Source organism: Lacerta agilis, chromosome 3 (genome assembly GCF_009819535.1).
Source record: "Lacerta agilis isolate rLacAgi1 chromosome 3, rLacAgi1.pri, whole genome shotgun sequence".
Taxonomy (NCBI): Eukaryota; Metazoa; Chordata; class Lepidosauria; order Squamata; family Lacertidae; genus Lacerta; species Lacerta agilis.
This window is the reverse complement of record NC_046314.1, coordinates 50,843,479-50,869,182: the sequence shown is the minus strand read 5'-3', so window position 1 is coordinate 50,869,182 and position 25,704 is coordinate 50,843,479. Positions and strand designations below refer to the sequence as shown.

The window sequence follows — 25,704 nt, the reverse complement described above, 5'->3', positions numbered from 1 at the left end:
ATGATGCAGAAGGGAGGAAACAATTTCTCCCTACCAACCTTCTCCACACTTTCCCATCATTTATTCACCTATTCCTACTGAGCTGTAAAGCCCCAAATGTTACAACCTTTCCCCATAATGGCATTTTTCTAGCTCCCTGATCATTTTGGTTGCCTTTTTCTGCTTTACAATATTCTTTCTGAGGGGTGGGGACAAGAAGTGTACAGTTTTCTGAGTGTGGCTGCACCATAAATTTGCATAAAGGCATTGCATTATTGGCACTTTTATTTCCTTTTGACTGCTAGCATTGAGTTTTGTATAGTATTGCATTTCCCCATCTATATCTGCACTACTTTTATAAGTCCTTTTCAAGTCTTAACTCTGTCTGGCAAGTTTACGGCATGATAGGTGCATCAGAACCTCGTGTTTTGCCCCTTTGCTGATAAGGTCAATAATTCTAAGTAATAAACATGCTCTATTCCAAGATATAATGATCTTCAACAATGTAGCTTGGAAGAAGTGAATCATTATTGCTTGGGTTTGTACCTAGAGGGATTGATCCGATGCAGGCAACTTAAGATGTAGGATATTATTGCACTGTTTCTAATCATGGTTACATTTCTAGTATCCGGGAGCAGCAGTTAAACCAATAAAACATTGTGACTACCATTTTAGTCATAAAATGACCAATAGCTTTTATGATGGGCAAAAAGCCCCGATCTACAGTTATTAGAGTTATTATTTTTGTATTAAACCCCGAGAAAATTACAAAAACCTGTGTTCTCCTTTGTTATTTCACTTGCATGAATTCCTTACTTGAATTTGCACTGATGTACATTGTACTTTGCAAAGCGAAAGGCAGCAGCGCTCGTCATTTACACAAGACTGCGGGGCAGACAAGGATGGCCCTTAATAACAGGGGCTAATTTTCTTTTGTTGCTGTTCTCATTTCAGGTTCAATGGATCCAAAAGACTTCCTCAGGGAAGCACAGATAATGAAGAATCTGAGACACCCAAAGCTCATACAGCTCTATGCTGTTTGCACTTTAGAGGATCCAATTTATATTATTACAGAACTGATGAGACATGGAAGTCTGCTAGAATACCTCCAGAGTGAGTAGGAAACATTTCATTTAGCAATACTGTGTACTGCTTGTAGTATAGCAAATGCGCTAATAAAAAAGAGAGGAAAAAGAGATGAGCAGCTCAATAAACTCTGACTGGCTGTAGAGATTGGTGGGGAATTCACAAAAAGGCCAGTTGGTCTTTTTCTATGTTTAGGTAGACTATTTACATTTTTAAATTTAATTTTTTCTTCTTCACAGTTCTTACATTTGAAACAATAACAGAAGTTTTATTTCAAAACATTTGGAACAAATCAAATTGTCCCTTTCTCTTACCCATCCATCCCTTTTTGGCGGGAACGTTTTTTCATATGTGTTGGGCATGTGAAAAGATTACGGCCTCGGTCCAATATACCTGAAGGAGCAGCTCCACCCCCATTATTCAGCCCAGACACTGAGGTCCAGCTCCGAGGGCCTTCTGGCAGTTCCCTCACTGTGAGAAGTGAGGTTACAGGGAACCAGGCAGAGGGCCTTCTTGGTGGTGGCCCCTGCCCTATGGAACACCCTCCCACCAGATGTCAAAGGAAAAAACAACTACCAGACTTTTAGAAGACATCTGAAGGCAGCCCTGTTTAGGGAAGCTTTTAATATCTGAGGACTATTGTATTTTAATATTTTGTTGGAAGCTGCCCAGAGTGGCTGGAGAAACCCAGCCAGATGGGCAGGGTATAAATTATTATTATTTTAAAGTATACTGGGAAATGATTTATAAGAGATGGAAAAAATGTTTAAAACAACCTTCCCAAAAAGACTGGAAGCATTTTTGTTAGGAATGGTGCAGTCAGAAGTTCCCAAGTGTCAGAGAACCCTATTTATGTATGGAACAATGGCGGTTTATGTTCTGTTAGCCCAAAAATGGAAAGTGAGAGAGGTCCCGAGTAAGGCTGGCAACTTAAGCTGGTAGAATATGCAGAACGAGCAGGTTTAACTAAGACTAAGAGAGCAAGAAAAAGACCTATTTAAAGAGCAATGGATTTTTTTTGCTGAATATATGGAAAATAACTACACATTTGAAAACGCTGGTAGCATTAAGATAGATTCAACAGTTTAATAACTAACTGAATGATGTAAAATTGGAAAACTGACAAAAAATGGACATTGTAAAATATGCAGGCATAATAGGTAAACAAAATGAACCAGGGAAGGGGAAGAAGACATGAGCCCAAACTACACTGCAACATGAGCCCAAACTACACTGCCGAATGGCGCTGGAGCTCTACATCCTCAAAGCTTACCTTTGCAAGCAAGAACTGTTCTTATTTCTTTTGCAAGCAGCATAACTTCACTGAGATTGCTGGAATGTGTTGTAAGGGTGATACTGCACCTAGTTTGCTTTTTCTTTCTGGTACATGGCTATCCCATCACAGATGGTCTGTAAAATGCATACAGGTTTAAGTACTGGTTGACTGACTACTGTTCCTTAACATGTAGCAGATTTAAAATAGATTAACAGGAAATGATATGTGGGGTAGTTTTCAAAGGGAAGTGTAATAACCGATTTGGACTTTTCATTTTATTTCTTATCTACATTTCTGTATTTCTGTTTATATATATTCTATCCCGCACAACACCCCTAAGGTAGTTTAGATGAAGAAATTCTAAGCAGGGATTTGAACCCAGATCTTCCTGGTCTTGAGTCCAGTTCTCACATCACTGCCTGCACGATACTTCTGCCTATCACTTGAGCATGCATTTGTGGAAAAAAGTTGCTTTCATCACATGGAAAGAGTCATCACATGGAAAGAGGTGATGAGAGTGAAGGCTTTTCTTCATGCTGTGTTTAAAAGGTTTTGGATGGTGCACCCTTGTGAGTCATATTGTTTGAACTGTTTGTCAAACAGTGCTGTGAAAGTATCTGTATTACGGCGTGTTCTTTCCTTGTCACCGAGATAGCATAACTAGCCCCTACACACCTGTGATTAGGAAGGAAGGCTTCCAAATCAAAGCATGTAACTTTTAAGCATGCTTGGGCCTTGTCAGCTCATATTTTAGATATCAAGGTCTTCTACGCTTGTCTGTCCTGTCAGAGAGGTGTATTGTCTTCATAAGAACAGAGACGTGTGGTTGCCTTGAAAATTACAGGAGAGTCATTGTACAAACAAAAGCTAAAAACAAAGGCAAAGAGCCCGTGAGTAGACATGCTCAGGAGCAGTTCTGACGCTGTTCTTTCAGAATTTAGATTAGACATAAATAGTAGTCTCTATAAAACATTACCCTTTAAGACTTAAATTTCATGTGTAGAGAAAATGCATGGGGTGGCAGCAGAGATGAGTGTCCAAGCTCTATTCCCCCCCCAAAACACACACACACACACACACACACACACACACACACACACACAATTGTTTCCATTGCCCACCAACACATAGAGGGTGACTGCGCGAAGTGGAAAGCCTTCTGAGTTTATGGAGGCCCTGAAAGCATTTTAGAAGCCTAGTTCTCTAAAATTCAGGGGTAGCCACAAGGACAAAGGAGAGGGCTTGGGGGACATTTCCTTAACTAGTAATGATGCTCCTAGACATGCTAGTAGCATTTGCAGCTTTCTGTGCCTTCTGAACTGAGCTGAGAAGCAGATAAAAACCTTCACATTTTATGCTCCTTGGGACCTAGTTCTGATTCAAGTACTGTACTATAATGGTTGGCAAGAAATTATACTTCTGCAAATGGCCAGAAGCATAGTTTCATGCACGCTGAGTCCTTTTCTTTGTGCAAGTAACCGGTGTGTGTGTGTGTGTGTGTGTGTGTGTGTGTGTGTGTGTGTTTGCTTGGGTAGGTAGACATAACTAGCCAGAGAGGAAAGCTAGCAAGTGGGAACAGGGCTTGCAGCATTTCAAGCCAGACCAAAATTTCTGGGACCAACTTGAACCAGAGGTGAGACTTTTTGAATCTGTGTGGCAATTGTATTCCATTGCCCCCATTCCAATTTTGTCCCATGTATACTGAAGAAACTCAAGAATTTCCAGACAAAGTATTTTCTCACGAAGATGAACTTTTCATTTAAGTCTCCACATGTGGATCCATGTGATGATGGAAGTAAAATACAGCCCTGCTAAAATGCCATCCCATTATACGACTTTCATCCTGAGAGTCCATTTAAAAGCCTAAACCTTTAAATCACATAAGCAATGCTACGTAGCAGACAATTTTCTCAGGAGATCTATAGGCTGGGCAGAAAGTAAATACATGAAACATCACTACTTTGTGGATGTGCAAACAGTTATTGATGGAAAAGCTACAGAGGAAAAGTTACTTCTGCAGTGTGCAGAATGTATAGCAAATCGTAAGCTGCATTTCAAGGTGAAATAAAATTGCCATAAGAAAGACACAATGATGGATATTTCAGATTCTTGTTACAATAGGACAAATACTCTCAATTAGGTAATGGTTGTCAAGGAGAGCCTATGCAGGTTTCTGTTCACTATGGAGACCTTGCCTTACATAATACAGTGGTTGTAATATTTCAGCTACACTTGAAGATAAATCTTAACAGTTGTTGAGCAGCACAGTCCTATCCATGCTTATTCAGATGCAAGTGTTATTTATTTCATTGGGACAAGGCTTGCAGTTTCCACAGACCACTTTTTGGTATCTGAAGAAGTGTGCATGCACACGAAAGCTCATACCAAGAACAAACTTTGTTGTTGTTCAGTTCAGTCGTGTCCGACTCTTCGTGACCCCATGGACCAGAGCACGCCAGGCACGCCTATCCTTCACTGCCTCTCGCAGTTTGGCCAAACTCATGTTAGTAGCTTCGAGAACACTGTCCAACATCTCATCCTCTGTCGTCCCCTTCTCCTTGTGCCCTCCATCTTTCCCAACGTCAGGGTCCTTTTCTAGGGAGTCTTCTCTTCTCATGAGGTGGCCAAAGTACTGGAGCCTCAACTTCAGGATCTGTCCTTCTAGTGAGCACTCAGGGCTGATTTCTTTGAGAATGGATAGGTTTGATCTTCTTGCAGTCCATGGGACTCTCAAGAGTCTCCTCCAGCACCATAATTCAAAAGCATCAGCCTTCTTTATGGTCCAGCTCTCACTTCCATACATTACTACTGGGAAAACATAGCTTTAACTATACGGACCTTGTTGGCAAGGTGATGTCTTGCTTTTTAAGATGCTGTCTAGGTTTGTCATTGCTTTTCTCCCAAGAAGCAGGTGTCTTCTAATTTCGTGACTGCTGTCACAATCTGCAGTGATCATGGAACCCAAGAAAGTGAAATCTCTCACTGCCTCCATTTCTTCCCCTTCTATTTGCCAGGAGGTGATGGGACCAGTGGCCATGATCTTAGTTTTTTTGATGTTGAGCTTCAGACCATATTTAGCGCTCTCCTCTTTCACCCTCATTAAAAGGTTCTTTAATTCCTCCTCACTTTCTGCCACCAGGGTAGTATCATCAGCATATCTGAGGTTGTTGATATTTTTTCTGGCAATCTTAATTCCGGTTTGGGATTCATCAAGTCCAGCCTTTCGCATGATGAATTCTGCATATAAGTTAAATAAGCAGGGAGACAATATACAGCCTTGTCGTACTCCTTTCCCAATTTTGAACCAATCAGTTGTTCCATATCCAGTTCTAACTGTAGCTTCTTGTCCCACATAGAGATTTCTCAGGAGACAAATGAGGTGATCCGGAACAAACTTAGTTGGTCTCTAAGGTGCTACGGGAAGGAATTTTTTATTTTATTTTGTTTCCACAAGCGATGTTAAGGTTGTCAGTTTCCTCATTTGGTCTTGCAATGTGCTACTTGTGCCTGCCAGAGAGAAATGATAGAAAATTGGCATTCTAGGGAATGATTTTTTTCTTTGATTGACAGATGTGGCAAGGGAGACTCTAAATGTGTGGGGCTAGAGCCTTGAGTGGCTTCCTATGGACACATACCAGGTGTGGGGGGTGGGTCTGGGTCAGAGTCCTGGAGCCTATGATTCATTGAGGATGGCATGAGGAACAGCAGGTGGAATATACTTGCTCCTGGTGTTATTATATTCCATATGAAATTTTTCATTTTGTATAGTCAATATTATATATTGCTGCATTGTAATTGCAATAGAAAAGTGCAATATACATATTAAATCTAAAACAAAAGTAGGGTAAATACAATAAAAGCCCAGCATCACATCCATGAGAACTTCACTGTCATCTTCTATCTCCTAATTTTAGAATGCAACTCTTTTCTCTGTATTTGATGGAGAATGGGGGGAAATGTCGAAAAACTTTTCAAAGGAGCACTAATACAATCCTTGACTTTGTTTTCCGAAATCACATTGTCATCCTTGCTGACTAGCTGTCTCAGGCCTTGTATATACATAACTTGTATATACATATGTACATGCACAATCAGTTTACAATTTATTCACAGATGATGCAGGAGCCAGGATCCATTTGCCACAACAGGTGGACATGGCTGCTCAGGTTGCCTCAGGAATGGCTTATCTTGAATCTCAGAACTACATTCACCGTGACTTGGCAGCCAGAAATGTCCTTGTTGGTGATCACAATGTTTACAAAGTGGCAGATTTTGGACTTGCACGAGTTTTCAAGGTAGGCTGTAGTACAATTTCACAATTTACTTCAGTCACACTTCTTTATCCTGCTTAATGGTTAGTCATGATGCTGTTAATTTGAACTAGATCTTTGAGAACCCCTGATTTGTTGAATGGTCTATTTGAATGTATTATCTTAATGTTGTTTTGTGTTTAAGCGATAGTTTTTGGGGTGTGTGTGTGTTGTTTTATATTATTTGTTTGTCACTGTATATCTTATATTATTACCTGTGAATCACTCTGTGATATTTTTTTTTAATGAAGAGTAGCCTGTGAATGAAACGATAAATAACAGTAACATGGGAGTTCTTTTCTTTTTTTTTAAATCTGGGGATAAGTATACTCTTCCTTTGCTCTGTGTTTTTTTTTTTTAAAAAAAGTTCCTGGAGATCAAGGAAATGAAATAAAGACATGCTGTTTGCAGCAGCACCTGCAGTCTTCATTTAAAAATTGAGAAGCATCCTAATGTGCTCCCAACTCTCAAGCAATAAAAGTCTTAGAAAATGGGTCTCAGGAAGGAAACAGACTAACCTCTGAAAACCTCAATTACAAGTAAACAGTTCTCTATTTATTCTCCAATGCTGTCAGCTTACTTTGCCTAAATTAATTGGTGCCACTCTGAACCAATATATTAATTTAAATCTTTCCCAAGTCTCAAGCAATAAAAGTCTTAGAAAACAGGTCTCAGGAAGGAAACAGACTAACCCCTGAAAACCTCAATTACAAATAAACAATTCTCTATTTATTCTCTTATGCCTGTCAGCTTACTTTGACTAAATTAATTGGTGCCACCAATATATTAATTTAAATCTCTCACAGTCTGTATTTTTAGTCCTGGAACTGTTTAAGTGATGATTATCAAAGTCAATGGTCCTTTGGTGCCAGCAATTAATCACAAAACAAAGGTTCCTGAATGCATTAGCTCTCGCTGTCGCCTTGTCTTCTCACGGAAGGCCAGACATGAGTCCTGTGCCTCTGGTGCCAGCGGGAGACTTGTGCTGCTGTCTTTGCCAAATTCAGGATTCTCAGTGGTAGGCCCCAATTAATGACGGGCGTTTCAATATTGCATGTACGCTTGGCAAAACAAGGCCTAGGAATGAATGAATGAATGAAAAATTCTGTCTCCCTAGCTCTGGCTGGCAAGGCACATCTTTAAAATCCCATTGATTTTTGACATCATGGTTAACAATGAATGAACAATTTTGCTATAATTAATATGAGGTTTATAACCTGTACTCTCCATGGAGCCCTAAAAAAGAGACAACAGCTTTTTAAAACAAGGAAAATGCTATTTATTGGGTTGTATCCAATACTTTTCATGCATGGTTCCACAGTGGGGACTCCCCATCACCTTCTGGAATTGGTTTTGAAAGTGCGCAGGTAGCTGGATGGGACAGGAGGGGGGATGGAAATCATAGTGTCCATGGAAGTCTGTTGCTCCAGCTTGAATCCTAAGATAAGTTAACTTCCCCAGAGTATCTGAGGAAACCTAGCCAGATGGGTGGGGTATAAATAAAATAATATTAATAGTTATTATTATTATTATTATTATTGTTATTGTTATTGAAGTTCATATAAAGAATGTTATCCATCCCCTCCCCCTGCATACAGCTGGCTACTCCCCCCCCATTCAAAGTCTAGAACCCAAGCAACAGGTTTTTTTAAAATATAAATTGCAGACAAGACCAAAAAAAGCTTTTACTGTCACCATGACCATCCTCACTTAACCTCAAGAAGTGCCAGTCATGGGCCTAATCCCCCTATCCTATAGCATATACAGCAGTTTGCCAGATTCTCCATCCTACCATTCATTTCTATTTTCTATATTGAAGATCTTTTCCATCTTCCATGTGATGGGCACAGCTCCATCCATGCATATTTTTAATCCCCCATTTTTTTGGCTGTTCCTAGAACTTAAACCACTGTATGGCTGCGAAATATTGCAATTTTTGCCCCAGTAGGCCTATTCCTTCTCCCACATTCTTGTGCAGTTTTGATTGCTTCCAACCCCTTCCCATTTCCCTGTGTCCTTTCCTGAGGAACTGTACAGTTAGACTTACTCCTTTCACCAGCAGTGGTGATTTCTTTTAGGGCAAGTTCTTCAATTGTAGTTTTTAGGCATCACAGAGAGGCATAAAGAAATTGAAGGATTTCTTTTCATTAGGAAATTGAAGGATGTGTTTCAATCCATTTCAAATTTCAAGCTCCCTTGTCTTCTATGCAAAACAAAATGTTTATAGAAACAAACATTCCTTCCCCCCGGTAAAAAAAATACCTGCTACACAGGCAGCTGTTGAAACCATCTACCGGTAATCCTATAAATTCACTGTTTATATTCTGACATTGTGTTTTTGTGTGTGTGCATATGATAGCTAGAAAATGAAAATGTGTATGAAGCCAAACATGAAACAAAGCTGCCTGTGAAATGGACTGCTCCTGAAGCAATCCGTTCCAATAAGTTTAGCATCAAATCTGATGTCTGGTCATTTGGAATACTCCTGTTTGAAATAACCACATATGGAAAGATGCCTTATTCAGGTGAGTGCTTTGTTCAAAAGTAGTAATTGCAAAGCCATTTCCTTGGTGGGTCTTGCTAGTCTCTCTCTCTCTCTCTCTCTCTCTCTCCCCCCCCCCCCAACTATATTGATCTGAAGGATCCAGTCTTCCAAGATTTTGCTTAGCTGGAACCAATTCAGTTTTCTGTGATTTCCTACCCAACTGACTGTGCACCTAGGCTACCGGTAATCTGTTAGGAAGGAAGGAAGGAAGGAAGGAAGGAAGGAAGGAAGGAAGGAAGGAAGGAAGGAAGATCCACACAGAGATTAAAAAGAATTAAGTGGAGGCTTCTATAAGAATGAGTTTGGCCAAACTGCGGAAGGCAGTGAAGGATAGGCGTGCCTGGCGTGCTGTGGTCCATGGGGTCACGAAGAGTTGGACACGACTGAACGACTGAACAACCTATAAGAAAATGCATTATAGATCGAAAGTGTTTGTAGAATCAACACAGAGAAATATCTGTGTGAATTATCACTTTACATGCTTTAGTTTTTTGTTTGTTTTTTGAAAACCACTCTATTTTAGGTTTGACGGGTGTTCAAGTACTCCAGAGACTGGATCAAGGGTACAGAATCCCTCAACCAGAAAACTGTCCTCAAGAGCTGTATAATATCATGCTACAATGCTGGAATGTTGAGCCCAAAGAACGACCCACCTTTGAAACGTTGCATTGGAAACTGGAAGATTATTATGACATGGATTCTACATCCTATGCAGATGCAAGTGCTTTCATAAAATGAATGACACAATCTTGCTGCTGGTCATTTAAGTGAGGATGACACCCCCTCCCAACTGTGTTCCATTAGCAAATATGTTCCTTCTACATTATAATGTCACATTGTAGAACATATATTCATACATACAGACACACAATGGACCAAGGTGTGTGCAATATATACACCTAACACCCCCACAGTCTGTTTCTTCCATTGCCAAGGAAAGCAATTCAGTTGTTAGGCTGCCAAGCCACCAAGCTACAGTATGTAAAGCTGCTATCTCTCTGCAGCTTTTCCGAAGTAACATTGGGAGCATTCTAACCTCAAAGCAGATGAATGGAGAGGTTAAAATAGTGATGAATAGTAATGAATGAGTTCTTATTAAAACCTGTGACAATACGCCAAGATCTTGATGCCATCAGTTTGTCTTAATAGATTAAGCAAACTGAAAGACAGGATTTCTTAAAATAACTTTTTGCTGTACAATGAAGTTTCTCTTCTATTTATTATTTAACAGGAGATGGCAAAAAGCAGCAACAACACAAATCATAAACAGATAGCTTCTGCACAATAGGCAATAAAACACTACTTTTTATGTATAGAATTTATTTGTTACTCTTCAGATTCCACTGCTTATCTGCTAAATCCCATCAATCAGTGATTATGAAGGAATGTGATTGCTGTTATGCACAGCAGGACCTGTGCATCAAGATGTTTTCTTTTTTCTCCTCTGAACATCCTGTGGCTACAATTTTGGTAATGTTGCCTTGAGCGTCTTTGTTGTACATGGAATAAATGTATATTCGCTTGAGAGGGGGGAAAACTGATAGTAGGCTACATAGAAAATATAAACATTTGTCAGAAATAAAGTGATTCTTGAAAGAAGGTCTGTGTTACGGTTCGTTGATGAGCCAGATATCATAAATGTATGTTTTCCTGTGAATCGCTTTAGTAATACATGTGAACCCAGCATATCCCACTGCAGCAGATCCTTTATTCGTTTTAGGGCTTCATTCATTCATTCATTTTTGCATTTCTTCCAAGCAGTGCATTGAAATACTACGGAAGAAGTCCAATTGAACCCACTGTTTGTTTTGCTTTTATCTCCTCCATGGAACGTTATCCCTGTGTCGGCTTGCTGTGGACACCGGCAATACAACAGATCTGTTGGTGTTTGCACCAATGTTGAGTGGTTGGGCCCTTCATCCAAGGCTCCTATTTTATGCAGTGGCTATGGGTAAAATAGACTGTATTTATGGGAATATGGTAGTGCTCGAGTGCAATACTGATAGTGACACCTGTTTTGTCATGCTGCAGATGCTATTTGTTTAGAATGGTTGGTTGCCTATAAAATGTCACTCTCTCTCTCTCTCTGTATGTATGTATGTATGATGTGCTTACTTTTTAAAGAAAGAAAATAATTTTAAATTGTTTATTGTTTACATCTTTGGGTGTTATTTTGGGCTGAATTGTTTTCTATACTGTACGCATATGCTGCAGTGGACTCCAAGGGATTCTCACACAACAAGGTTGATGTTGCCAGCCTTCATGCAACGTTTGCAGACATCTTTGTAATACAGACTTGGTCTGCCAATGGGCCTGATGCCTGAAGCCAGCTCCCTGCTGATCCTTGGGGATTCTGCAATCTTCTGTTGTATGTACATGACCAAACCAGCATAGACGTCGCTGAGACAGGAATGCGAACATGCTGGGGATGTGGACTTGGGAGAGGACATCTTTGTTTGAGACTCTGTCCTGTCATGTGATGCCCAAAATCTTCCTGATACAGTGCATGTGGAAGGTGTTGAGGCATTATTCCTAGTGGGTGTCTGTTGTCTATGACTCACTTCCATAAAGCAGTGTGCTCTGCATGAAAGCCTGGTAGAACTTTACCTTGGTATTGGACTTCAGCATCACATTCTCCCATACCCTTTTGGAGAGGCGAGCCATTGCCGTAGCTGCCTTGCCAATACACTTGTCCAGCTCTGCATTGATGGAAAGGTCGCTGGTTATGGTGGAGCCCAGGTGGACAAAATTGTGTACCACTTCAAGTGTGTGGTCACCAGTGCTGATGTGTTGGTGATGCTCTGACCCAGGATGTTGAAGAAGAGTTTGGATTTGATATCCCGCTTTATCACTACCCGAAGGAGTCTCAAAGCGGCTAACATTCTCCTTTCCCTTCCTCCCCCACAACAAACACTCTGTGAGGTGAGTGAGGCTGAGAGACTTCAGAGAAGTGTGACTAGCCCAAGGTCACCCAGCAGCTGCATATGAATCTACCGCTCTTAACCACTACACCACACTGGCTCTGTTGGTCTGCATCAGGCTGATAAGGCCTGGGCAAAATGGTTGCAGGCTTGGGCAAAATGGTTGATGAATCTCTGTAGAGCTTCCACAGAGTGTACTGTCAAGGCTGCATCATCTGCAAACAACATCCCTCAGATAAGAACCCACTACCCCTTTGTCTTGGCATGGAGATGTCTATGACCAACAGTTCTTTTAAAATGTTGTATCCTCCCCCCCCCTCCCCGTGGCACTTGTCATTCTCTAGCCTATCTCTATCAAAAGCTGATAAATGATGCTTTATGCTAGAAAGTTTTTAACCTTACAACAGCAGAGGATCTTTTGGTTAAATAAAAAGGAAAAGTAAGAAAAGGGCACCATTCCTTTATAACATTGAGGCTACTAATCTAAGGATGATGAGTCATCTGGCCAGTAAAGGTCAATATTTGAAGCACATGGTCAAGAAAACACAGCACTAGAAATTGCTTCTTGGGGGAGGTCTAGAAGTGGGGACTTTTGAAATTCTAGTCCAACAAAAATATAATGGCATAGGTTTTGATGAACAGAAATAACAGATGAAATAACATAAAGGTGCAGTCTAGCAAAAGCAATGCACTGAAAGCAATGGAATGGGATTTAGTCAGAAGTAATTTCTGTCCCACTCATTTTGGTGTGAGAATATTTCAAGGGACTGTGCCCAGATCATTGAAACAATTAGGGCAATGCATTATTGAGGCCAAAGTGTGCATAAAAATGCATGTATTAGTGAAGATAACATACATAAATGCATTAATCACGGGAAATAGCCTTGCAAAAATGTATGTACATTGGGCAAAATTACATACAAAAATGTGTATATTTGAAGAAATGATGAGAAGTGTAAAAAATCACTGTGTGAGAACAGCATTTAAGACTGAAAAAAGGGAGAATCTGAGAGACACAGAAAAGGATAGTTTTGCGTATCCCCAGCTACTGAGCAGTATCCATGAGGGTGGTTGAAGTAAAAAATGTAGATATATTTTAACAGGTCCTGCAAAGTGTAGCTCAAAATCCTGAACAATGGTAGGTATCACTTATTTTGCCTTTCCCATGGCATATTCCTTAAACAAACGTAAACATAGCCTGAAGTGTTATTTAAGTCCTATTAACAATTCTTAAACTCCCCAGCAGGTGGAGGTACAGATTGCTACCTCAGTTCATCTTCAAAGATTACTGAACAATCCAAGCAGGCCTGGTTCATGTAGGCACCATACTGATATGTTTGCTCACTTATAATCTCAAATCTGGCAACTGCAGAAGGTGTAACTACTACTTCATGAACAGCACAAAGACTTTATGTTTCCACCACCAAAATTATCTGTTAAGGAAAGTGAGTAGCTACCAAACACATTCTAAAACCATACAGGAAATTGAGGAATTTTCCCACACCAAAACCAACATAACAGAACTAGAAAGAGAAGCAGCCTTGCATGTATGCAGAGAGTAGAGGTGACTGCAAGGAAACACAAGAAGGGCTTACTAGAAGATTCAAGGCTGTTACTCCCATTTCATGTGTTCCTTGTGCTCCCACTCTGTTTTGGCTCCCATCCAGACCACGATGAAAGAGTTACTTGAAAGTTGCTATTGCTCATAGCTGCTGTGCTGAGACCAGATGACAGGAGGAGTGATACTAGCCAGGCTAAAAGCAGCAACCCAAGTTTATGGAGTTCAAGATCAGGGCAAGGAGAAAAGAACTGCAAGGAAACAATGGAGTTGTCCCAACAAGTTGGCACAACAACCCATCAAGCTCTTAAAGACAGGGCAAGGCTAGCTTACTTGCAAGAGAGCCAGCATGGTGTAGTGGTTAAGAGCGGTAGACTCGTAATCTGGTGAACCGGGTTTGCGTCTCCTCTCCTCCACATGCAGCTGCTGGGTGACCTTGGGCTAGTCATACTTCTCTAAAGTCTTTCAGCCTCACTCACCTCATAGAGTGTTTGTTGTGAGGGAGGAAGGGAAAGGAGATTGTTAGCTGCTTTGAGACTCCTTAGGGTAGTGATAAAGCGGGATATCAAACCCAAACTCCTCCTCCTCCTCCTCCTCCTCCCTCTCCGCTTCTTCTTCTTCTTCTTCTTCTTCTTCTCTTCTTCTTCTTCTTTCTTTCTTCTTCTTCTTCTTCTTCTTCTTCTTCTTCCTTGTGAGACTGTTGAGTGTGCAGGTGCTTGCTGCATTCGAGAAGATGCATCTGCTGCCAGTGATGGGCATGGCACTGTGTCCCATTCTTACTCTAGTTCCTCCACCCCTAGCAGTTGGCTGACACCCTCCCCATATTCCATTACTCTGCTCCTTTCACTGGAAGGCAAGAGGGGAGATGAGAGTCCTGCTTCACTAGCTGGGGCAGCTACCGGTATATCCTGGGAAGGGGAACTACCCACTGTTCCCTGATTTCAGCCACTCTCAGTCTGTGGGATAACCAACCTCATATCACCAACATGCTTAAGTCTAATTAACACATGAAGGAGTCATAGAATTGTAGAGTTGGAAGGGTCATCTAGTCCAATCCTTTCAATGCAGGAATCTCAACTAAAGCATTCATGACAGACATATTCTAACTGACCAGACATATGGTCTTTATCTATACTAAGGGAAGAGGAAAGTTTTGGAACTCACAGGGGCACATTTGAAAGGTCCATTTTTCCACACTTTACTTTGCTGCATGTTTTGTGATTTAAAATTTCTGCTAGGGTTATTTCACGGAAGCTCAAAAATTGGAACTCTGTATCCAGGGAATTCTCTTTTCTATATGCCCTTTCCCCCTTGAACCAACACTACCATCTTCTACCCTCCCACACCTTGTTTGTCTCAGCCAACTACTCAAATCCTGTGCCTGGTGACACTTCATGACACTCTAAGGAAACCTACAGAACGCTTGATTTGCAGTGCTAACTTTGTTGTACCACTCACACTTGTGTATTAATTGTAACATTAATATCAGGAAAAAAGGGAATCTATTTTATTTTATCATTTGTGACCTGCTTTGGGAGAGATACAGTGCTTTTTTCCAGGGGTACTTAAGGGTACACAGTACCCACCTCATGAGAAGAGAAGACTCCCTAGAAACGACCCTGATGTTGGGAAAGATGGAGGGCACAAGGAGAAGGGGACGACAGAGGATGAGATGGTTGGACAGTATTCTCGAAGCTACTAACATGAGTTTGGCCAAACTGCGGGAGGCAGTGAAGGCTAGGTGTGCCTGGCGTGCTCTGGTCCATGGGGTCACGAGGAGTCGGACACGACTGAACGACTGAACAACAACAACCTTTTTTCCTTTTAAAAAAAAGCACTGGGGGGAGAGATCATTTCAGACAAAAGCTGGCATGGGAAAGCATTATAATATATCATAGCTTGCATTTGGATGTTCATTTGCACCTGCTTCCTTGTACTCCGGATTCCCAGGGCTGTCTGAGGCAAAGGACAATTAGACCACAGGGCAGTATTCTTTATGACACCTGAGGCCAGCAGGCTCACTTAGGGGGTGCAGGGCAGCCACCTGGCACAGAATCCTCTATCATCCAACATCTCACCACCGCTTCCTGCCCACCAGCACCTGCCCCACCTGAGGGAACTGCCTTACTCTGTCTAATGGTAGGGCCAGCCCTGTTGAGTCACAATGGAATTGCTGGATACATCTATTGATGTAGAAGGGAAAGCACATTCTCACTCAAGTTGCTGAGCTAATCAGGGCCACTGAATTTTATATTAGTTTTCTTACAAATGGGAAACGAGAACCATATTCTTTAGTAATCTATTGCTTCATGGAATGTACCCAAAGGGCACAGCTGAAATTTTAAAAATGTATTTGGAAGGTATACCCGGTACATTGTTTATTTCCTGAATCCCTTTTTGGTTTCATAAGAAGTGTCAGGGTTTTTTTTAACCATTGAATTTTTAATGTACTTTTCAGCACTGTAATTTAAATACAGTACAAGCTTCAAATATTGATTTTGAGTTAACTTATGTCTGATATCTAAATCATAATGATAGTATTTCCTAAAGCGAAGCACTGCTGACCTCCATACTTTATTGTCTTTTATATTTTATGAGTAAAATTAAACTGCTGTCCCAGAATTAAGGTGCATCGTTATATGCCCTGATTATCAATGCATTTCAACCAACATGAAAAAGTACTGGAAATTTTTCTTCAACTCTCTAGTGAATTTTTTCTTTAATAAATTAAGAAATGTTATCCACTTCCCATTCTAAAATATTTTGAAAAAATACAAAATAAAAAAATTCCTTCCAATAGCACCTTAGAGACCAACTAAGTTTGTTCTTGGTATGAGTTTTTGTGTGCATGCACACTACGAAAGCTCATATCAAGAACAAACTTAGTTGGTCTCTAAGGTGCTACTGGAAGGATTTTTTCTATTTTTTATTTAGTTTTGACTATGGCAGACCAACACGGCTACCTACCTGTAACTAAAATATTTTGGTTCATGTATGGTGAAATGCTATGAAATTTAGCTTGGGATTAAGTTCTACTATGTTGAGTATGGTTTATTCCCTGGTATGTATGTTTAGGATTACAGTTTTAGGAAAGAATTTCATCTGGAATAGTCAGCTAGGACTGGGCAAAAATCCCCACTCTCCATCTCCACTGGGTCTTGTTCACTATGAAATGGGGAGGGTTGAATATTGGAGATCTTCGGAGGGGGAAGGGGTGAAAGTCTGAGGATTTGGGGGGTTGAGCAATTTACTGATACGGGTTAGAAGGCAGTCAAGCAATGTTCTTTTCTTTTCTCTGTTGTTGTTTAGTTGTTTAGTCGTGTCTGACTCTTCGTAACCCCATGGACCAGAGCACGCCAGGCACGCCTGTCTTCCACTGCCTCCTGCAGTTTGGTCGGACTCATGTTGGTAGCTTCGAGAACACTGTCCAACCATTTCGTCCTCTGTTGTCCCCTTCTCCTTGTGCCTTCAATCTTTCCCAACACCAGGGTCTTTTCCAGGAAGTCTTCTCTTCTCATGAGGTGCTCAAAGTTTTGGAGCCTCAGCTTTAGGATCTGTCTTTCCAGTGGGCACTCAGGGCTGATTTCCTTAAGAAATTTTCTTTTCTACCTTGCTTTAAAAAGCCATTGTATGGACTATTCCAAACTTGGTAAAGTATACTTGGTAGTCCCACTGCCCCCAATATGCACTTTGAAAACAAGAACCCAAAATGTTTCTGAGCCACTGCTTAGAGTAGAGCATGCATGTACTCCCTGATGTTGTTGCACTACAAATCCTCGTGCCCCTGATATTATCCATGCTGGCTGGCACTGATGGAGCCTCCCCGCCCCATCAAATTGTTCTGCCCCATACATTCACCCACTCCCAATCTCCAACATAATGATCTCAAACTAGTCAGTAAAGGTTACCAATTTCTTCCCATGCTTTACAAGTAAAGAATGCTGATATTCAGAGATTACATGCTCATACAACATGGCGGAGCACAGAAGCAATGTCTGAGCACAAAAGTGAAAGGGGCGTGTTGATTTATTTCCAAAATGCATATCATGCCCACCCTCCCAAAGGAGCTCAGGGTAGGAAATGCTTTGCTAGGTTTGCTATTCAGGAAAAGAAGGCTAAGGAACAGTTGGGCTGTTACATAAACATCTCCTGCATTACAGGGCATTGGACTAGATGATCCTCATGTTCCCTTCCAGTTCTATGATCTATGGTCTCCTTTTACATCCTAGGGCAACTTGGTGACATTTCTGAAAGGAGCTGGCTAATGTTCAGGTTCATAAATTACAAAGGTTGCTTTCAAACTGTTGCCTGGTTCAGAAATCCTGGGAATCCATTTTGACTGGGCAGCTTGTCACACCAATATCATTCCTACATTTAGTTCAGCATATTAATCAAAGAAAAACAAATCTGGGATAGTAGGAGTAAATCTGACAACTCCCAACTCCTGCCATCTACCTGCGGTCTCAGAGTCTGCTATGCTTTTTGAAAATGAGTAGCAGGAGCAATCTCTGTGGCAGCTCAGAAGCTTCAACACAGCATATTGCTGTTCATGCACACAAGTTTTTGTTTTTGTTTTTTTGCAGAGTTCAGATGTTATCGTCATCAAAACGATGTTCCATATTATTTCCCCATTTAATCCAGATCTACTGTTTCTGCAGACAATCCGTCTTTTGATGTGGAGACTGCAAAAAACATGCTTGCACAAGCAACACTAAGTCCATAATAAACTGAGTTCAGTTTGTTTCTTCCCTCAAAGTGTTATGGATTATACCTTCTGATTTTGAAAACTTTCTAACCAAAATATTTTTGCAATATTATTGAGGTGTTATCTATTATTTTACAGTGTGTCTGCTTGCTCTAGATTAGGATTTTTCCCCCCAGAGTATGTAATTTACCTATTGCAGAATTGGTGCTGCTTGATTTTAATAGCCTGCAATTCTTGAAACTGACCTCCCTGTTCAACATTTAGGAACACCCCCCCCCCCCCGGTTCATTTTCTAGATGAGGACTTGAAGAAAGGCACAGAAGTGTGCAGGCAGACAAATCACCAGGATCCTATTTGAATTTCTCTCTTTCCCCATTGCAGCCTAAAGGGGCTTGGAAAAAAGTAGAGCAGAAACACACAGCTGTAAATTATTCAAGTGATTCTGCCATTTCTAGAAGCAGGCAGGATGGTCTGCCCATAAAACATTAAAATGACATTTCCAAGTAGTGACAGGTGGTTTGGGAGAACGCTTATGAATGAACAGAGCAGGGCTTTGTGGGCAGAGAAATGTGTTCAGCTGTAAACAAAGTCATACCCCGTTGCTTATTTCCACACAAACATCCTATTGAATTTTGAATAAGGATGCACAAACATCAATGCACAAAATACTATCTTGCACATAAATTAAAGGAGGTTTGCTCAGTGGAACTCTGAGCTGCAAAATTGGGACAGAGTTTATATTCCATTATCCATGCCTCACCTTTGGAAAGGCAAGCTGTTTGTCCTAGTTCAGAACTGAGACATCCTGAAGAGTATTAAACACTTCTGACTGGAAATATAGAGACTTGTTTCAGTTATAACTGCCCTTGTTTTCCCTAGTGCCAGTTGAAAAGAACAGATGCAAGGAAAGTTAGGACTATTTTTTTTTAACCTCAACAGACAGTGCAGGGTTTCCCAATTCCCTGACCGGATAATCACATTTTTCAAGAGGGCAGCCTCACGGCAATGTCAGATGCCCTTCCATTTAATGATGTTTGGGCTTTTTAGAACTAAAATATTACACTGGACAGTCTGAAGACAGACTTCCTGTCGAGCAGAAACTCTCACCGGGCTAGCAATACCAATGAAATCTGTTATCTGTCGAGGCTCGTGGAGTTGAAGGTTTAATAGATCTCTTCAACTTCATCATAGCAAACTGGTTCTATTTCCCACATCCCAATTCACTATGCTTTTTATAATTTCAGCTCATTCTACAATGATGGAAGACCTACAAAAATACACGGAAAGGAGGGATATCATACATGCTTCTGTCCAGAGAGCTGGTGGTGGTCTTTACCTAGTGATGCTCCTCTGGACCTGTAGGGTGCAAAAGATAAGCACTAGCAGCATGCCCATTAAAGCTACTTCCACTACCAAATACAGTGGTACCTCGGGTTAAGAACTTACAGTGGTACCTCAGGTTAAAGACGCTTCAGGTTACAGACTCTGCTAACCCAGAAATAGTACCTCGGGTTAAGAACTTTACCTCAGGATGAGAACAGAAATCGTGTGGCGGCAGCGTGGTGGCAGTGGGAAGCCCCATTAACTAAAATGGTACCTCAGGTTAAGAACAGTTTCATGTTAAGAACGGACCTCCGGAACGAATTAAGTTCTTAACCCAAGGTACCACTGTACCATGTTGGTATGTCAGTCCACTGCAATTAGAAGGGGGGCAGGAACGGTACTTCTGAAGCTGTTTGTGTCCATCAGAATGAATGCCCAGGACTGATCATTTGACTGAACTACTGAGGAAATTTTGTTCTGGAGCTGAATATAACTTTAACTGGTGATACTAAGTTCTGAAACGGTGAACATGAAAATGCCTAAAATCTATGCTCTTCTACTGAGCTATGTAATGTTCCCTGATAATTTTACAGAACCACCTGCAAACACGTGTGTGTGCGCACGCACACACACACACACACACACACACACAAGTTTAGGAATCATTTGCAAAAGAAAACGAGGAGAGAAAGCATATTTTACTTTTGGTGTTTCAGTGCTATTTTTCTAGAAAAAGGTGCCAGAACTCACCATGAACACCTCCCTTGTTCTCATAGAATGGCAATGGCCCTCACCTGAGAGGTGTTGGAGCTGAGTTCTGGTGAGTTCCAGCTGAAAAAAGCCTTGGTGTTAACTGAAGTTACATGACTAGCAGGATGCAGGTGGTGCTGTTGTCTAAACCACTGAGCCTCTTGGGCTTGCCGATCAGAAGGTTGGCAGTTCTAATTCATGCAACGAGGTGCGCTCCTGTTGCTCTGTCCCAGCTTCTGCCAACCTAGCAGTTCAAAAGCACACCAGTGCAAGTAGATAAATAGGTACCACTGTGACAGGAATGTAAATGGCCTTTCCCTGCGCTCTGGCTTCCATCACAATGTTCCATTGCACCAGAAGCGGTTTAGTCATGACCCAGAATGATGTCTATGGAGAAACACCAGCTCTCTCGGCCTGAAGCGAGATGCGTGTTCAGGGGTCCTTTACCTTTTTACCTTTTTACCCCATGACTAGCATCACATGAGTTTGGCCAAACTGCGAGAGGCAGTGAAGGATAGGCGTGCCTGGCGTGCTCTGGTCCATGGGGTCACGAAGAGTCGGACACGACTGAACGACTGAACAACAACAGCATCACATATATACTTCTTAGAGTTCTAGACACCATGAAAACCATCAGCTCAGGGTATTGTCTGTCATTTATGGCTTGACACCTTTTAATTTCTTAAAATGGACCTAGTTTCCTTCTTTCCTCCCTCCACCCCTAGAATAGGCTATTTCTTCCTCCCACTCATCTACCTGGCCACTGGTGTCTGCGGCTGCTGGCCTGCATATGCAGCTGATAGTCAAGAGAAATATTCAGTGGGCTTCTCTGGCAGCATGTTGTGCTGGTTTCACAGCCATGTGCCAGTTGAACGTTGCCAGAGCACTCCACCTGTCCACCATCCATTTTTATCTTGGCTCATGGATTTACCACCTTCCTGCCATGTCTTCTACCTCCAGAAGTAATAATTTGGTTTACACCAGGATTGCAAGGTGCAAGCCAAGCCCAGCACTGAAGCCAACTGCATAATAAACTTGAGTAATCACATTTATTCAGCATGGCTTTCTCCCAAATGCACTCTAATATTTATTTTCATTGCCATTCCACTATAAACACACACACACACACACAAACACACACGTTTTATTTTAATGGAACTGAGTGCAGTTAAAAAACAAAACACCACAACCCTCATTCTTGAATTGATGTAGAGCTTACTTATCGGGGATAGCAAGCCATAATGAGAAAAGAAGGCAAATCTATAATGAGTTCTGCCATTATTGGATGCATCAAAGCATGTTCTCATGCACACATGAGCAAACACTATCCGGAGACTGGCTTGCTACTTGTAAACAGTGGGTTGTAGCATCTCATGGGGAAACCATGAGTAAGCCTGTCCTTTTTTTCTTTCCCAGAAGAGAACAGACATAGGAAAAGCCATAATGTGCTGAATTGTTGGCATGACTGAGTTGGCGAAAGCACTGAATGGTTCTTCATTCCCAGCTGCTGGCTGATTGATAGAACTGAATTGGTAATAACTCTGGAGGGAGCAGTTTGCCGTGTCTTCCATCTGGAGCTGCTGTGTTGTGAGACTCATGAAGATGGCGACCAATCAGGCCGATTTGGCAGCACTTCCCTGCCAAGCCAGACTTGTTTGCTGGGGAATAAGCAAGTTGTCAAGAGGTAGGGATCTGGAATGAAGGGAGTTTTGATGCATCTAATGGTAGTATCTTTAATTAAAAAAACAAATGAAGTGAGTGGAAATGGTAAAGGCAATCTAAACAAAGGGCCATTTGTTACTTGGAAAGCCAAAGGAGAACTTTATGTACTGAGCTCTTCCTCGCCATATCTATTGCTTCCTAATGGGCCAAGTTCTGACCTTAGATTTGCACCATACACTGTCATTATGGGCATCAATTAAACATATGAGGAGCCAACAGCTGTCACTGTCTTTAAATTGCCATCAAGCATTTCTGTTCCATATGGCAAAACCCAGTTCCAAATGCTCTCCACTGTTGCTCCCCAATGAACTGTGTGTAACCGAAAGTTTTAAAGCGGATTTCTGCTACCACTTGAAACAAAGGAATCTGAAAACTGTTGTGACAAAGTATGTGTCAGTTGACCTTCAGTTGTCTTCCTATTGTTTTCCTCCCTGGATATAGACAGGAATAAATAATTCTGATAGATGTGGGTACATTTTATTTTGTGGATCCAATATACTTAATAACATTTTGTTCAACGACCGAGCAATAAAATAGATATTGAAGTTGAATAAATCAGTTATTATCTAACTTAGTTGGTCTCTAAGGTGCTACTGGAAGGAATTTTTTATTTTATTATCTATGGTTTGCTAAATCTATGGGCTCAGCCATACTTTTTTGCTTGACCCATATTTTTGATCTTATTGTGTACTGATTAATTCCCCCAGATCTGGGATTTCCCCCCTCATTGTTTCATGGCTATGCCTTGCAAAAATTCAATCTTACCCAGTGAATTGTATCTTATAATTTGCACAGAAAATCCAAAGAGAGATCTTGCATGACTGAATAAACAGGAGTGTTTTACACAGCCTCGTTCTCTATGTGGAGCCTTATGTAGCCAGAACAACACCACTCAAGCAAACTAGGAAATCATTAGCAAGCTGAGAGGAACCCTAAGATTTGCAAAAGTACAAAAACAAACAAAAACCTTTGGGGAAAAGGAAAACATGCCCCACCCCAAAGAGTCCAAATGGAACTGAGCATGTTCAATGGACATGGAATGCAGACTGTTGAAAAAAAAAGAAAAGAACAATTGAGAAAAAGGATAACTAGAATGGCATGTTGCTGGGTGCTGGCACGGCCGGCAGGCTGAATCCTTGAAGAAGAGTATGCTGCACTGTAATATTTTGTTGCAGGCTCCATAATAATGCACTTTATTCAAAGGGGACTGCAAAAGATGTAACACAGGAACATGCTGTGTGTGTATGAGGGGGGAATGATATATCCTTACTTGTCTTCCTGGCCCTGTCACCTTTCCTCAGTGATGCTGCATCCTTGCAGCACATAAATGACATCTCATCTACTGCAGATATTAGTTTTCTAAGATTATATATTTATTCAGGTAAGTCTGATTTGCCTCCTCAAGGTCAGTGTGCTCTTGAGAGGAAACCTTCTTCTTGATGTCTTCCCATTCCCTGTTTTTAGAAGTAATTGCTGGGATGTTTATGACATAAATCATAGCCAATCTTAAGAGTCTTGTTTTTTCCCCGGCGCTACATTTGTATATTATTTCTCTCAAAAAGAGAATGAGTCAGTGTAGTCCGTGGTTCTCTGTGACATGGAAGGTTGGCATTGGCACAAGTCAACTCCAAGCAGTTGCCAGGGACACATGTTTACAGGGTAAAATTTCAGATTCAACAACAGAGGGAACAATATTTCCCTTGGCTGAAGTGCTTTTCTTGCACAGGAAGAGTAAGAAGATAAATTAGACTAGGGGGCCTGATGATGCTATGAATAGGGTTCAAAGACGATAGGACAAGAGACAAGACAGCTCTTAGATTGTAAGAGGGGCATTTTGGGGCCAGGAGGCACATTTGGAGTTTTGAGGAGGCACTGCCACAAAATTTTGGACGTCAGAGTTGCAATCATACAAGAAGCATATGCTCCAACATGTCCAGGCCAGAAACTGGGATGCTCGTCTTCTGGGATGCACTCCTGGGTGAGTCACATAACCAATGTGAGAAAAAGCATCCCCCCCCAGGGCCATTCTTTCCCACGAGAGTATAGTGCCCAAGAGTGTGTGTTCTGGGGGACGGCACAAGATCATGGTCCCCAAAAGTGCTTTGTTCAGGACAAGATCGCGGGAGATCATGGTGCCCAAAATGGCTGCTGTACTCCCGCAAAAAACAACGGGATGCCTCAGTTTTTCCAGGACAGTTGAGGGGTATGCAAGAAGTAAACTACTCATACACATTTACCTGGAACAAATTTCACTGAACTATCTAGAGTTCAGTTTAGGAAAAAGGAGAGCAAGATTATATAAGATGTGGAGAAAGTTGATAAAGAAGAAGTTTCCTTTCTTTCTCATAATACTAGAACCGAGGGCCAACTAGTGAAGTTCAGTGTCGGGAGATTCAGAAGAGACAAAAGAAAGTACTTTTTCACACAGCACATAAACTATGGGATTTGCTCTTAGGAGCTGTAGTGATGGGCTCCTACTTGGATTGTTTTAAAAGAGGATCTGACAAATTTATGGAGGATGCATCTATCAGTGGCTATCACCATACATTCAATAGCCAACAATAAAACTCTTTGTAACATGAAAATCACACATGGCTGAGTCAAACACATCAGAGAAAGTTAAAGTGAAAGAATGTTGTTGTTGATTTAAAGAAGGCATCTAAAACTTCTTACTGATGGAGACTGTCTAATAGCAATCAGAAGTGTCAGCACTGCTGGACAAAATTCCATATTGTGGCTTCTAGCACAGCAAACATCACACAGTGTTACTAAAAATGCCTTGCCTAATTATCTTGGTGGTCAGGCAGGGTTGTACAGCATAAGGCGGTCCCTCAGGTAATCTGGTGCCAAGTCATTTAAGGCTTTGCATACCAAGAGCAAAATTCTAGATTTGTGCCCATAGCATACTGGCAGATAGTGCATATCTTTCAGCAGAGGCGTTATATACTGTCAATGCCTCATGCCAAACTCGACCAAACTATGTAGCCCCACATAGAGTGCATTGTGCTAATCCAATTTTGAGGCTACCATTGGCTGCACCACCACAGTTCGGAAATAGCCACAACTTTTGTACCAGTCTTAGTTGGTGGAGGACACTTCTAACCACCGAATATACTTGAGCCAGCAGGAACAAAGATGGATTCAGGAGCAACCCCCTGGTCTACCTCTGAGTAGACATGTATAGGATTGCATTGTAGGAACATAAAAATTAAATAGCCATCAAAACTCACATCTCCATATAAAAGGTAAAGCAGTACTAATGTTGGTGGCCTAGCACATTTAAATGCAGTAAAGTTTATTTGGACTGAAGCCTTGAAACTGGAACACCAGCAATTGGAATGTATGCAATTGGGGCAGGTGGGGATTGCATTTCAGGTAATTGCAGCCTCATTGCCTCACAAATGTAAAATTTATATAGCATAATATCAGATTATTCCTATTTATGCATTCCCTTCGACTCACATTAAGCAATGACATGCCAATTACCAACATTTCAAATCACTTAGTGTTCCAATTACTGCATACTCCA

The 25,704-nt window shown here is 41.3% G+C and overlaps 1 protein-coding gene across 1 annotated transcript in view; it reads left to right on the top strand.

Annotated features, from left to right (window-relative positions):
* Nucleotides 1-11,220, top strand: part of FRK (fyn related Src family tyrosine kinase) — a 34,251-nt gene extending 23,031 nt beyond the window's left edge. Inside the window, exons 5-8 of the mRNA XM_033143637.1 lie at nt 934-1,092; nt 6,455-6,636; nt 9,011-9,176; nt 9,720-11,220. Coding sequence (XP_032999528.1) covers nt 934-1,092; nt 6,455-6,636; nt 9,011-9,176; nt 9,720-9,934 — 722 coding nt within the window. The 3' untranslated portion in view covers nt 9,935-11,220. The remainder of the gene's footprint in view (nt 1-933; nt 1,093-6,454; nt 6,637-9,010; nt 9,177-9,719) is intronic.
* Nucleotides 11,221-25,704: the final 14,484 nt, after the last annotated feature.